The sequence below is a fragment of the Callorhinchus milii genome, unplaced genomic scaffold, assembly GCF_018977255.1.
Source record: "Callorhinchus milii isolate IMCB2004 unplaced genomic scaffold, IMCB_Cmil_1.0 Scaffold4, whole genome shotgun sequence".
NCBI lineage: Eukaryota > Metazoa > Chordata > Chondrichthyes > Chimaeriformes > Callorhinchidae > Callorhinchus > Callorhinchus milii.
Window position 1 is genome coordinate 70,975,402 of NW_024704745.1, and position 14,749 is coordinate 70,990,150.

At 37.9% G+C, this 14,749-nt stretch overlaps 1 protein-coding gene across 4 annotated transcripts in view; it reads left to right on the top strand.

Moving 5' to 3' along the window:
- fryb (furry homolog b (Drosophila)) overlaps positions 1-14,749 on the top strand; it is a 155,798-nt gene that overhangs the window by 127,937 nt on the left and 13,112 nt on the right. For 3 of the 4 annotated variants that reach the window (XM_007891283.2, XM_042334582.1, XM_042334583.1), the window contains exons 45-54: positions 1,033-1,130; positions 1,218-1,388; positions 2,274-2,414; positions 3,826-4,005; positions 5,727-5,888; positions 6,060-6,134; positions 8,103-8,276; positions 9,499-9,507; positions 10,828-10,989; positions 12,752-12,913. In XM_007891283.2, coding sequence (XP_007889474.1) covers positions 1,033-1,130; positions 1,218-1,388; positions 2,274-2,414; positions 3,826-4,005; positions 5,727-5,888; positions 6,060-6,134; positions 8,103-8,276; positions 9,499-9,507; positions 10,828-10,989; positions 12,752-12,913 — 1,334 coding nt within the window. The remainder of the gene's footprint in view (positions 1-1,032; positions 1,131-1,217; positions 1,389-2,273; positions 2,415-3,825; positions 4,006-5,726; positions 5,889-6,059; positions 6,135-8,102; positions 8,277-9,498; positions 9,508-10,827; positions 10,990-12,751; positions 12,914-14,749) is intronic. The other variant, XM_042334584.1, reaches the window with a different exon arrangement.

Consider the following 14,749-nt stretch of genomic DNA (forward strand, 5'->3'; position numbering starts at 1 on the left):
ATTTTTTTATTTAAAAAAACGAATTTGGTGACTAAATATTATTTGTGTAGAAAAAACAGAAGAAATTGGCTAAGTTTCAGACATTTGGTCAAACATTTTATACCATTGTCCACAAATTGTGTTTGGAATACATCCACTAAAATATGCCCATTATTTACAGTGCTGTAGCAAAGTGTTTTAATTATGTATGCGCTTCAGGAACTGTCAGTATTTAGTGAGGTGGCCGGATGCTCCATTAATTACTGACATTGTGGAGTAAAATTTACTGAAACTTCCTTTTTGAATCAAGTTATCTGCTGCCCTATTATCTCCTACAATAATTGTCAACAGACACTTACTGTCAGATTAGTAAGACAGTAATGGATAAAATTGTGGATAGAAATAATTGTAATTATAATTATAATATTTTACATCTTGGAAATGTAACATGGGAACAATAATAAGAAAATGCCAAATTTTAAAGTAGTAGGTGCAATAATACTATAATATTTGCATTTAATATAGTACCTTATCAAGGCATCAAAACACCCCAAAGCATACCCATAGCATACAGGGTAGTGTAGTGAACATTGTAGCCAATTTACACATGGCAGTGTGTGCCAAAAATAGCCATGAAGTGAATAAACAGTTTTATCTGGAGGATTATTGTCCAGGACAGTGTTGTCGAACCCAGATTTGTATTGAGCCACTTGTGCAGTATTGTCAGAGATACCATCTTTCAGATGAGATGTCAAACTAAGGAACTGACTACCTATTCGGGTAGACGTTAACTACTCGAAAAGAGAAGGGGTTTTTCCTAGTGTTCTGGCCAGCAATCCTGCTGAAATTGGTCATTGAGTTCATAACTCTTTGTGAGATATTGCTGTGCATAAATTGGCAGCCATTTTTGCCTACAGTATACACAGTCAGTACACTTTGCAGAAAATATTGCGAAGTACGGTAAGACGTCCTTCTGACATGGAAGGTGTTGTATTACATGCAAGGATTATTATTATTGATTCCTGTAAAATCCCATTCATTTGTCTGTTTCAGGTTTCCCCTTAAATGTGCTCTGTCTCCTTCCGCATTTGATTCAGCACTTTGATAACCCTACCCAATTCTGCAAGGATACAGCAGAGAGGATAGCTCAGGTATGTAGCCTTGCTTAGCAAGCACAGAACTTTTAAAGGCATCTTTTTAAAATGTTAATATCTGATTTATTGATATTCTCTTCATAGGTCTGTATGGAAGAAAAGAACACTAAGCTTTCAAACTTAGCACATGTTATGACTCTATACAAGACACACAGTTATACCCGAGACTGTATTACCTGGGTTAATGTGGTTTGCCGTTACCTTCACGAGTCCTTTGCAGAAGTCACTTTGAACCTGATTACATACCTGGCGGAGGTAAGTGCAATGTCCTTGTTCTTTCTGATCATTTTTGAGGTGTAGCTGTTAGTTGTTCGGTATTGTATTCAGAATTAACAATACTGTTTTAGTATTAAGGAATAATAGTATGCTGAATAGTGGGCTGAATGTAGAGCAAAATCGCAAGCCGAAAATTACCTAAATTGGACCACTTTTGTTTAACTTGGTGAGTATCAGAATTAGTCAAGTTCTGTATTTCAATCACTTTGGGATTTTTAGGCTGAGGATCTGCACTCCAGTAGGGGAATCTCCAAATGTCATGCTGACTCACTAAACCCGCACTCGATGAGATCTCGGTTCTGAGCTAAAGTCTTGAGAGTTGGGTGACATACAGGGAATTCCTTACAGAAAACACAGTTTATATCACAAAGTGCTTTTGCTGATGGTTATGCTGTTCGAGCGCTGGTTCAATCTGATTACTTATAGCAGGATGTTGTGTAGTGCTACAGCCTTGTGACCAGGGATCGATTTGTCCATTTATATACCCAAATTATGTTAGATTGTGTTACATTAAGGGACATATGGTCCTGGAAGTGAAAATGTTATTAGATCTTCTCTTCCTTTTTGTGTAATGCAACTTCTCAGTTACGTTTAAAGAACAGTTTCTTTATGTTAATAAGCATGAGGAAAAACAACTACCATTAATTGACTTTAACCAATTTTATCAGAAATAAAATTTGGCTTTGGAGGACTCAGATTTTGGACCTCGTTACCAACATTTTTTGTGTAAAGTAAGTTAAAAGTGTATATTATTTTTCTTGTACCGTATTCAGCATTAATTTATGGGAGCAACTTGAATAGAATGTGAGTGACATAATTTTGAAAATGAATAATAAGCTATTGAATAAACTTTTGTCTGTACAGCTGTTGGATAAAGGTCTTCCAAGCATGCAGCAGTCCTTACTTCAGATCATTTACAGTCTTCTAAGCCATGTAGATTTATCATCTATACCTGTCAAGCAGTTTAACATGGAAGTCCTGAAGATCATTGAAAAATTTGTTCAGGTAAAATATAGCATCATCCAACAAGAAATCAAAGTTTCAGTTTTACAGACCTTTCCCAGCCCTGATTGCGTTAGACGAGTATTCCCTGATTTAATCTTGAAAAAGCCATTTTTCAACACATCTGCTCAGATTGAATTCAAGTTGGCAGCTCCCAGGGCTTCTCAGTTAAGTTTAGTTGTTCCATTATTCAATAGTCGGGTGGGGGGGAATTATAAATGCTTTTTTGACATTAATTAAATAAGGAGCCAGGCCCACCTTCACGTTAGGGCTTTGGCTTTCAGGGTTAACAGGAACTGAGTGGGAAGAGTCCCTGTTCCCAGTGACCTTCCAGGTCCTGCCGATGGGTCCTGTGCTGTCATCAGTCCTGTAGCTCAGTGGTTAGAGCACTTGCCTCGCAATTGGGTTCAATTCCGACAGGTCGAAACCTTGGGCAAATTTCCTTACTCCACACGCCTGATAATAATCCTTCAAGAAACATTGGTCACTTCAATCCACGACTGTTTGTGGGACACTTCTGTGGCCAATTGTCTGCCGCATTTCGCCCACAAATATACAGTCAATTCACTTTACAGCATGCAGCGTTTTGAGACGTCTAGAAGACATGAAAAGCGCTATATCAAATGCAAGGATTATTATTAGCAGCAGCAGCGCCCTGGAATACTGAGTACCCACCTGACTCAGAAGCTAGACAATTGAGACCACCACAGAGGGTTGTTTTGATTCTGACATTCAGTTGTCAAACATGTCACTTTGGAGCCGGTTCAGTTCCAGGAAACCCCGTTTACCCCCCCCCCCCCTCCCCGAGGAGGATAGTCACTGGTTTGTCATTTGATATTTGTCACCTGGGTTTGAGCCCTCACTAGGTGGATACAAGTATCAGGAACTCCAAGAATCTCTCAGCAAGTACCTGATACCTGCATCCACCATCTGAGGGCGCAAACCCACGTGACAGATGTCAAATGCATGAAGACCATGGTCACCATCTTTCTGCCCACAGCTCGAAACACATTCCTTCCCACTGAGCGATGGTTCCACCAGTTGAAGATGCGGAGCTTGAGCGTGAGCTTCTTCTTACCCCTCTGCCAACCAATCAAGGTGTTTTATTTATTACTCAAACACACCTCCTAACATGTCAACCAAGAAGTAGGTTTAACAACATCCCTAAGGTAGGCTTCCCCATTCTGTTAATTGAGGACGATAGTGTAGAGAAAATAAGAAAGTGGAATAAGGTAATCAATATAGGGGGAGCAAAAATCCAGACCCCACACACAGTATGATGTATGGTAAGTGAACTTTCTCAAGCTGTATCAAGAGCTTATCAACCATTTAGAGGTGCTGTAGGCAGTTCCTTTGTTTTGTATTCGATATTTGAAAATAATTCACATTTGTATTCTATTTATTAACTTTGCAGAGTGCTCATTGGAAAGAGGCCCTAAACATTCTGAAATTAGTCGTCTATCGGTCTGCGAGCTTGGTTTTACCATCATCTCAAGCTAGTGAGCCATCTCAGGTAGACATGCATCGAATGTGGAAAAACGCTTCAAAAGTATTACCAGGAAAAACATTAGAGTTTCGCTTTGACATTTCCGAGGTGTGTATGCATTGGTTGGGTAATTTCTCCTCTACTGAAGGCACTAACTCTTGCTTGAGTACCCATTATGCGGTGGGCAGGGGTGGAGTTGGGTGGGGGCTGGTAAGGATGGGGTCTGGATAACTGGAACTGTTTTTTCAAAGCTTCTACTCATAGTCTATAATTAGATGCGTTTTTACACCAAATGCCACAGTCTTGACTCAGCACCAGTGTGCATGTTACATATTATTGTCTGGAAGCCATAAATGATTTGCCAGAGAGTGAGCAATGCTGTTAAAATGCTCCCTCCAAAAAGACAGAGAGGTGTAAATTCCACACAAAACATTGGTAATTAAGATGTGTACCATAATTTGGGAAGCTGAGGCATACAATTTCATAGGGCAGTTACAACAACAACAAATTACATTTGTATAATGCCTTTCACATTGGGAGGACGTCCCAAAGCACTGGGATAGTCAAGGATTTACACCCAAGCTAGAGATTGGGATCAGGAGGGGTGGAGGGCAGGGAGGGTAGGGGTAGGATGGTGCCCGAAGATATGGTTGAAGAGGAAAAGGTATTGAGATGGACCCTGAAAGAGGCAGGGAGGGGCCCAGGCGAAGTGACTGGGATGGAGTTCCAAAGGGGTAGGAAGGCTGAAGGTTATTCTGGAAAGATGAGATCAAATGGATTTCTTCATCTGAATCTCTCTTACGACCTTGTGAAACAAATTGCTGTTAACTGTGAAATGTAGCTTCCAGTTCAGAGGAGCAGTTGTCTATATTAGGATAGCAAAATTTCCATTTTATGAGCATGGTTACAGTGGTGCTATCTTTTAATTAAATTTTACTACTGTGAAAAGTCAAATCCTTGAAATGTCAGGATTTATTCTCAATGATAAATAATCAATGAGAGTGGGGAAAAATCATAGGAAAGCAAATTAAGTGGAAAACCTTTTATAATCTAAAACCTTTTGTGGATTCTGTAAAATGTGAAAATATTTATTACTAATAAATATTATAAGGGATCATGAATTATTGTAATAGAGGTTTTTTAAACCGAAGACAAGATGTACATCCTTTTTTGTGCAAACTCATTTGGTAGGGTATTTTTTCCTAACAGTGTTCTGTTGTTGATTTTACAATAAGAAAGTCAATTACTGAAATTAATGTTCTTAATTTTCCTTTTATGGTACACATACCTCAAGTCAACTGCAACTTCTAGGCAATTTGTGGAATAAATATGATCCCTTAGAGATGTAATTTGTAGGTCATGATATCAAAGCCCATTATCTCTGAACTGAAGACAATATAATTGGTACATTTAGTAAAATATTCATGTCTGAAAATAACTCAACAACTCAATAGCTGGCAGAATACACTGCATGTTCTGTATTGATTCCTTCTCAGTCATGAAATAAATACTGATACTATCTATTAAATATTGATGGCTCTTCTAGTGACCCATGCATTCTGCTGGTAAGCAGTTTCCATTTTAAATAATCAAGCCATTAAGTCATGAGGCTTTTAAGATCCTTCCTTGATTGGTTCTATTATATGAAGCTTAAAGATTATTTGCTCGCTGTTGCCATCAAACACTTATACGGATATCCTTAAGATGTTATCTGTCGTGCTCTGGGTTTGTAGTCGGTAAATTGCTTTTTAATGAAAACAAAAACTTAGGCCCTGCTTATTAGTGATTTGGAGAATATGGTTGATGAACAATTTTCTTTGTGTTTTTAGACGCCTGTTATTGGTAGAAGATATGACGATCTACATGGGCCTCCGGGGAGGGACGGGAAACCCAGGGCAATAGCAGTCACTCGCAGCACTTCATCCACTTCGTCCAGCTCAAATTCAAATGTTTTAGTTCCTGTGAGCTGGAAGAGACCACAGTTCTCCCAGGTAATATGTTGTAACATTTGGCCTCCAGTGCATTATCTCCTGTTAAGAGTTACCTGACGTTACGCAGCATACTGGACACAATTATTATTATAAATACAAAGCTAAACAAGTGAGAGGAAAGAATAGGAGAAGTGTCATGTTGCTTTAATTCTACCTTGTTTTCTTTTACAGAAAAGGACACGAGAAAAATTGGTGAATGTTCTTACTTTGTGTGGTCAGGAAGTGGGTCTAACCAAAAACCCATCTGTGAGTCTATTATTTTGTTTTAAGTGCAAACATGATGAATGGAGTATACTTTTTTAAAAAATGTTTACACTGTTAGTTATAAACTGCTTCAAAAAATGATTAGAAGTTGAAAATAATGTGGAGTCCTGTAGCTCAGTGGTTAGAACACTCGCTTTAATTCCAGGCAGGGCGAAACCTTGGGCAAGTTTCCTTACTCCACACAGAGCCTAATAATAATCCCTCCAAAACCAAAAACAATAATAAATTGGTCATTTTCAATCTACGACTGTTTGTGGGACATTGCTGTGCGCAATTGGCTGCCGCGTTTGCCCACAAATATACAGTCAATTCACTTTACAGTGTATTCTGTGAAGCGCTTTGGGACATCCTCCCGACGTGAAAAGCGCTATATCAAATGCAAGGATTATTATTATTATTATAATGTGTATGCTTATTCAACATTAAATTGATCAAATTTTATTAATATTAAACTGATCAAACCTTTTCTTATTTTAACCTACAGCATGCACTTCCCACCAAACATTGACCTAACATTTTTGTGGTTGCTAATTTTAGTGAAGTGCAGTATAGATGAGTGTGAACAGGATGGAATGCCAGTAGATCGCAGTGAAGGATAAATCATCCGTGTTTATCCTCCACTCAGCATTCCTACAACCTAGCAACCAGAGTAAACGTTATAACATTTTTAGCGTGAACTATAAAAATGACTGCAGGCTTGACATCATTGGTGGTGAATTTGGTTGCGTTTAGAATCCAGGTGCTCATATGATTTCATTGACTTTTCTTTGATAATTCAGTCAAACAAGATTTATGATCGCAATTAGGTAAAAGGGGAACGTCAGATCCTATGCTTTGGCGATCTGTATTTTATAATATAATAATAATAATAATCCTTGCATTCGGTATAGCGCTTTTCACGTCGGGAGGACGTCCCAAAGCGCTTCACAGAACATACTGCAAAGTGAATTGACTGTATATTTGTGGGCGAACGCGGCAGCCAATTGCGCACAGCAATGTCTCACAAACAGTCGTAGATTGAAAATGACCAATTTATTATTGGTTTTGGTTTTGGAGGGATTATTATTAGGCTCTGTGTGGAGTAAGGAACTTGCCCAAGGTTTCGCCCTGACCTGCCTGGAATTGAACTCAGGTCTCTCGTTTGCAAAGCGAGTGCTCTAACCACTGAGCTACAGGTTAAAATAAGAAAAGGTTTGATCAGTTTAATATTAATAAAATTTGATCAATGTAATGTTGAATAAGCAGGATCTTTTCCTTTCAATGAAATCAGTTGAATGAAAGAATGAATGTAAAGGTTTAAAAATATTTCCAAACTTTTAAAAAAGAAAGTTACAAACTAGGTTGTTGTCGCACATACTGAAAACTGATAGCCTGCAGACAGGAAAGCAATGACACAACTTCCTGCTACTGACTGAAGTCACATTGTTAACTCAGTACTCACTGCACAATCAACTATTGTTTCACTTTCAAAAGACCATCTGAATTGTTTAATGTGAAACAGTAACTAGCTTTTGAGTTATTTATTAAGTGCATGAGTTTAAAAAGGTGATGTGAGTGAAATATTCCTTAGACAGTATTTGAATGAAATGCAGTTACCATGGCATAATCAGGTAAGTTGCTCAGTAATTCTGTTTAAATATGCTTAAGTAACTAATATCTGAATGGATTTAAACAGGTAAGGTTTTAGGGTTAGTGCAAAGTCTTTTCAAAACTGTAAGCAATAGTCAGATCATGTGGATTTCTTGTACAAATATGATCTGAACACCAGCGTTATCTGTCTTAAATAAATGGTCTTTGGCTTTGTAAGTTACCTATATCTATGTTCTGAGTTCGAGATTTATAATTTCACATTGATAATTTTCAGTAAGTTAAGGAATTTGCCAACATTATTGTATGAATGCGCACATGGGAAGTACTTACAAACTGAGGTGGGGTTTGTATCTATTTCAGGTTATTTTCTCATCAAGTGGGGATCTTGACCTTATTGAGCATCAGGCAAGTTTGGTGTCATCTTCAGAGGACGGCCCAAGAGACCAAGAAAACATGGATGATACAACCAGCGAGCAACAGTTCAGAGTTTTTAGAGACTTTGACTTCCTGGATGTCGAACTGGAGGATGGAGAGGTACAGTTCTTGCTAACCTTTGGTGGAAAGGAGTTGGGCAAGTGTTTTTTGATAATTAGAAGGACAGTCATCTATCTTAGCTTTTTATAGAACTGTGGAAAAACGGCTTCGAATTTAAGGCTATATTTAGGAATGTTTCAAAATTCTACACTATGTTTTAACTATAATCATGAGGCTAAGACCATCAGGTATTTCAGGCCATCAGTGATTTAATTCATAAAAGATTTATAGCTTATCATTTGGCACTTTATCTCATTCCTCTAATGATGGACTTATTAGCAGGTTTTAAGAGAGGCTGAGTAATACATGGTAGCCTGCTCCAAAGCTTCCTTTTACTCTATCCTGTTATATAAGACCGGGTGGGGGGGGGGGGTGGTCTCCAACCAGCCGTCGCCAATAGGTGACACTCTCGCGCATCATCAAAAAGACAAATGGAAGGAGCGATAGAACTGTGCCGTCATTGAGTCAAATTGAAAATGAAGCCCGATGCACAAAATATTTCACCTATCTCAAAATAAAAATATAAAACTTTAATATTTAACCTGCGGTAAATATCGCTCCTGCCTCTTGTTTTTATTGAGCTCGCGCAAGACGCCACCTAGCAACGATTGGAGGACCCCTGTGTGCGACCCTCTACCCTTTAGCACAGAAGTTTTAATCTTGATGCAGTCTGCTGAGTTTCAACATAACTGAAGTAAATTGATAGGCAGTTAATTATGTAAAAGCGACCAACCTCTTCGAAATGCTCACCACAAATAGTTAATTGCAGAAATCAATAATATTTGAAATAAATGTTAAAGAAAATGTGGGGAGTTACAAAAGGGTTTTTCAATCTCATACATAGTTAAAATAGTTGCGTGGGCGTGGGCCAGCCCATCTGACACCACTTAGACCAAGGTAACATTGTGTATTGAATTCCGGCCTCCATTGACGTCCGAGCTCTCCTGCCCTCTGAGTGTGTTTCAACACTTATTATTTGAGTCACAAGATAGACCAGTAATTAATACCATAGTCCTGCGGTTCAAGTGGAACATAAACCAGCAAGGAAAACTCAACACCTCCTGCCAGCTTAGCATAGCGTGACATTGATGGTGATGATGGAAGCTAATGGGGGAGATATATAGAGATGGGGGTGAAAATATTTTTCTTTTATATTTAGAAGCTAAACGCTTTAATATTTGTGTAATGCGATTTTCTTTTACTCTTTACTCTTGCTGTCTAGGAACTTCAGGTAAGATGTTCCCTTGTGCAGCTTTGTTGATGTGTTGCACCCGGCAAATGGAATGTTTGTGCTGTATTGTAATTTAGCAGCTCATTAAAACAGCTCATTTAATGCTTTGTCTAATGGAAGTGACCTCATGATCCTAATGCCAGACAGGGGAAGATTTTTTTTAAGTGCATGTTTTGGGCACATTAAGATGCTATTAAATCTTACCATGAAGTACGTGGGGGGCTGTTTGGATGGGCCTTCTTGACTTCTAAGCCAGAACCAGTTGGTTGTACAATGTTCAGACATCAATGGTATTGATGGCATCATGTGTTCACCGTATCTCTCAGAGGAGATGGTCTGGTAGTAGCCATAATGAAAACAGATAATGCGCTTCTGCTGTGATTTTGTTTCAGAAACATGCTCAGCATTCAGAAGCTCTCACGTTAAGGCTACACATTTAACATTGGCAAACAGTGATCGTAATATTTATAATTGATTTCTACCGCCATCTTTCCGGAAAAGTGAAGTGTTACTACAGGAGACAATGTTACACGGTTACCATCACAATGGCAATGGCTTATGCTGTCCTCTGCCATTACCAACATCCCCTGTTAAAATTATTCAGCTCTTCAATTAATCTTATTTCTATTTGCCAAACTAACTGAATTAATTTGTTAAGAATCTATTGTAACAATTTGTGTTATAGTGCATTGTTTACTGTTGTGAAAACTATCAGAGCAATACAGGCAGGTAATAATTTACCAGATACTTTATTAAAAAACTATTTTGTTAAATCAATCAATATTTTAGTAAATACAGTAAACAAATTATAAAACAATTTTTTACAATATACCTTTAAAACAATTAATTCTGTGTTAAAGGAAAACTGTTCCTTTACTTGAAGAAACTGCAATTACTGGGTTACAGTTGTTTCTTTTCCCCAATATTCTCTGCTCTCCTGAAGGTACTGACTTGTGCTGGTCTAAGGTTACACTAGTATACATATCTATCCTTCCCCAAGTGCTCATTCTTGATGTGTGAGCCTTGATAGTGAGTGTCAACAAATCATTGAAGCTTCCCTATTGGCAGTACATATTTTCTGCTGTCGCTTAATAATACAAGGTTAGTGCTTCTGGGGAAGAAAAACTACCCTCTAACTGTCCAAAATAATAATTTACAAAGTCGGATCAAAACGCACTTTGTTGTGCTTAGAAATAGTCACATTAATGTTTTTTGTGTTTTACATAATCCTTTGTCAGTTAAATAATCAATTCTGATCAACTGACAAAATCTATTTTCTGTGAAATTATGAATTCAGCAATGTTACACTTTGTCTTTCAGGGTGAGAGTATGGATACGTTTAATTGGGGAGTACGCAGGCGCTCTCTCGACAGCCTGGACAAGGGAGATTTACAGCTTCTGGAGGAGAACCATCTTTCAGGAAGCACACACAGTCTAAGGAAAATTCATCATGAGGATTCAGATGAGTCGTCTGAAGAAGAGGTACTCATTGCCAGCCTGATGCAATCACAATTAGTAAAAAAAATAGAAATAATAGTTTCATCAAAATATCTTTGAAATCTTTTAAATTGAATGATAAATAGACCACTTCCTGCTTCCACACCATTTTACTGTTTATCCTGTGAAGCACTTTGAGACATCTCGATGATGTTATGAGGCACTGTATCAAATGGGAGGATTAAAACAGAAGATCCCTAGATTGTTGAATCATTGTTCATTCTTTTAACACTGAGGATCATCCTTGTTGTTCTCCTCTGCCCTGGCAGCTCCCTTATATTATGGAAAACAGAACTGTACTCACTGATCAGATCACTATACAACATGCGCATGTGTTCTGGGATATGAACTCATCTGATTTAGCAGTAAAACTCAGCATCCTGTTCGCCTTGTTTATTGATGCCTCTTTCTGTTTTGACTTGATGAGCAATGAATCTACTAACACCCCTAGTAGTTATAATCAAGAGAACAGCAAAATCACAACATTTTGTAGCACAGTCAAAATACAATCCAAAATGACATTTGCAAAGCGTCTTTCACGTCAGGAGGACGCCCCAAGGCGCTGAACAGTCAGGGATTAGGCCCCGGGCCGGGTGGGGGGGTCAAGATAAGTCAAATGGGAGACAGCTTATGTAAAGGAGTGTAGGAAGGTGTTGTATGGATTTAAGTCGCTGGGATAAAAATATCAACTATTTTCATACGTTTCTAAAACACAATGTTTCCCCTCCCCCTCTGCTCCTAAAATGACACGGCCATTGTTCATATATGAACCTTGACAGTGAGTCAAGCAATTAGACCTCAAAAGCACCACAGCTGAATCCAGTTCTTTCATCACTTGAAAGCTGTACTGTAGGAATCTCCAGATTGCAAAACGGAGCAGGAAGTCTGACTGATTTTCCCCTCTCTTACCCAGAATCTACCGCCCCAATTGCTACTACATCTGAGATCAGCAAATTCAACACAATGCAGGATTCAAACCTATGACTATCTAATCTGTGCAGTTTTAACCCTTAAATCACCAGATCATAGTTGGAAAATAAATTAATAATAATAATCCTTGCATTTGATATAGCGCCTTATCACGTCTTTGAAACGTCTCAAAGTGCTTCACAGAATACACTATAGTTCTGTATCAAAACAAAATATTTAGTTAAAAGCTGTTACAATTTAAAATACCATATTCCCTCACATCAAAAATGGTGGTGATCCCAGTCTGAGAAATCTGATGGTGGGAGAAACCATCTCTAGCAATCAGAAAGATGTGCAAACCCCGAGTGATGTTTTCGTGTTAAACATCATATAATTGCAAATGTTACCACTGTGATCATTCCAGCAGTTGTCATGGCTTGGCAGTAATTATATAACAAGTTATAAATCCCACCCATTTTACCCCAGAGTGGAAAATTATTTAAAATTACTACCCTTACTAGCAAAAGTTTTTTTTTGCTTAATATACATTTTCTGATCCTATTTATCATCACAAGACTGTTTTTCATTCTGTGGATATTGATGATCATAAGAAACTAGGCTAATAAGGCAACAATAAAATGTTTGTTTCAAGTATTTTGAACATCAAGGAGATTATTGTTACTGTATTATGTAAACTCAGCACTCTTTAAAATTATCTAAAACCACAAACCATCAGTCATGATGTGTTGTTTGTAAAGTTTTATTTGGTATTGTATTGTGGTGTTATATATTCATAAGGTAAATGCGATATTTTCATAATGAAATTAATGTTCTGCAGGTAATGAATTTCACACCCTCTGAAGACACAAATCATGTGGATTCATTGTCCACCTCAGGCGACACAACCTCGGCAGATCCACTGTCAGTTAACACAAGGACCCCCAGTTTAGAGGTCTCTCTTCCTGATGAATCAAACCAGCAGGTGCCTGAGAGGTCAAAGGTGATGGAGCTTTGGTGGCGTGCTAACCAGTATTCATTATAAATAAGATCCAGTATTTCCAAATCTCTTGTATAATTTTAACTTTGGGAGTATGAGGGATTTTAACTTTTCATTTTAACTTTGGGAGTATGAGGGATGGATGTCTGTGATTAAGTTATCTCGTTTGTGTGTGAATCTGCATGTTACTATTTGTCTTTCCTTTGCTTCTCTCAGCAGGGGGCATGGCTTCATTAGGGAGTTTGCATTTTAAAAGAGAACAGTGTAAACTTCCTTACTAATTTGTAGTAATTTATTGCCCAACAAAGCTCGATTTTGCAATGCTGCCTCCATGGGATTTTTCTGTGGGCTTTGCTTTTCTATTAACTGTTAACCATATGTGCTTAACAATATGGTGGGTGTCTGCATGTACAACAACGCTTCTGTGCTGTCTGGGAGAATCCTAACTAGTTGTGTGCATTGCTCTGTGGCCATGCCTGCTGGTATTCAGCCAAAATATTATACCCTGGCTCTTGAAAATTTTACAATGACATTTCAAGCACAAAAGAATACAATCAACAGTGCCATGAGGATATGGCTTTTGTTCCTGACATAAAGGTTGGTAAGAAATAAACACATTTATAATTGTTTTACTAGAGTGTGTTGATTAAAATAGATATTTATTCAAAGAAAATATGTAGCCTCAAGATAAAGGTAAATTTACATGGCTATTCTGACATAAAGGTAAATTTACATAGCCATTTCAACATATACTTTCCAACATGTATGCTTTGAGACGTCTCGACGACGTGATAAGGCACTGTATCAAATGCAAGGATTATTATTACTATATACTTGCCTGTTTTAAAATGGCATTTATGTGTTAAGTATCTTCTGTTCTTTTCCATTCATCCAACCTCCACATACAAATAGGATATTGTTCCTTTGGTGCAGTTTCTGAATAGTACCTTGGTACACAATATCAAATTGCTTCCCACATCCATCTTGTCAAATGTACATCTGCTCAAATTGCTTTGTTCCTTTGCACAGTTGGGCAAGTCCTTGTTAGCTCCCTTAACTCGCTCAATTTGCTCAATGCTATATGGCAACTCAATTCACAAGTTAATATGTGTAGAACTAAAACAGTCTAACCTGTATGACCTTACACAACAAAGAAACAACACACATTTCTTTTAGTGACTGTCCAACAATACTCCAAATAAATTGTTCATTTACCTCATGCCTATTTGTGGAATCTTGTTGTGTGCATATTAGCTTAAGTGTTTGCTTACAAATACAGTCACTTCACTTGACTACAGTTACTTATGAAGCACTTTGAAATGTTTTGGCATTATAGGTGGTATATCAAATGAAAGGATGACTATTCTTATTATAAACAAAATCTGTATTTTTCAGGCTACAAAAATCCTGATTCATTTCACTATACATATATAACTTAAAGGGGAGTACTTTGTAAGGTTTCAAATTTGCTGACAGTGCCAAGTTATCTGGTCATTGAACTATTATAATATAGATAGCATTCAGATACATGGGTTAAGGATTTGCAGATACCACAACTACTTGCATTTATATAGCGCCCTTCACGCGGGGCAGCGTCTCGGAGACATAGATAGATCTTAATATGGATAAGATGTAGGAAACTAGCGTTGTTCTATTTGTATCAGGAGGTTTTACCTCCTTCAAAGAAGGAGGACTATGGTAAGTGATCCAACAATTCTTTGACTCCACTCCGATCCCCTTATTTCTGAGCATGGCAGCAACCTGCTCATAGACACTTACAAATTCCGTTCTTGAACTGGCCACTCATTTGTTTACGTAGGGTGTCTCTGCCTCCCATTT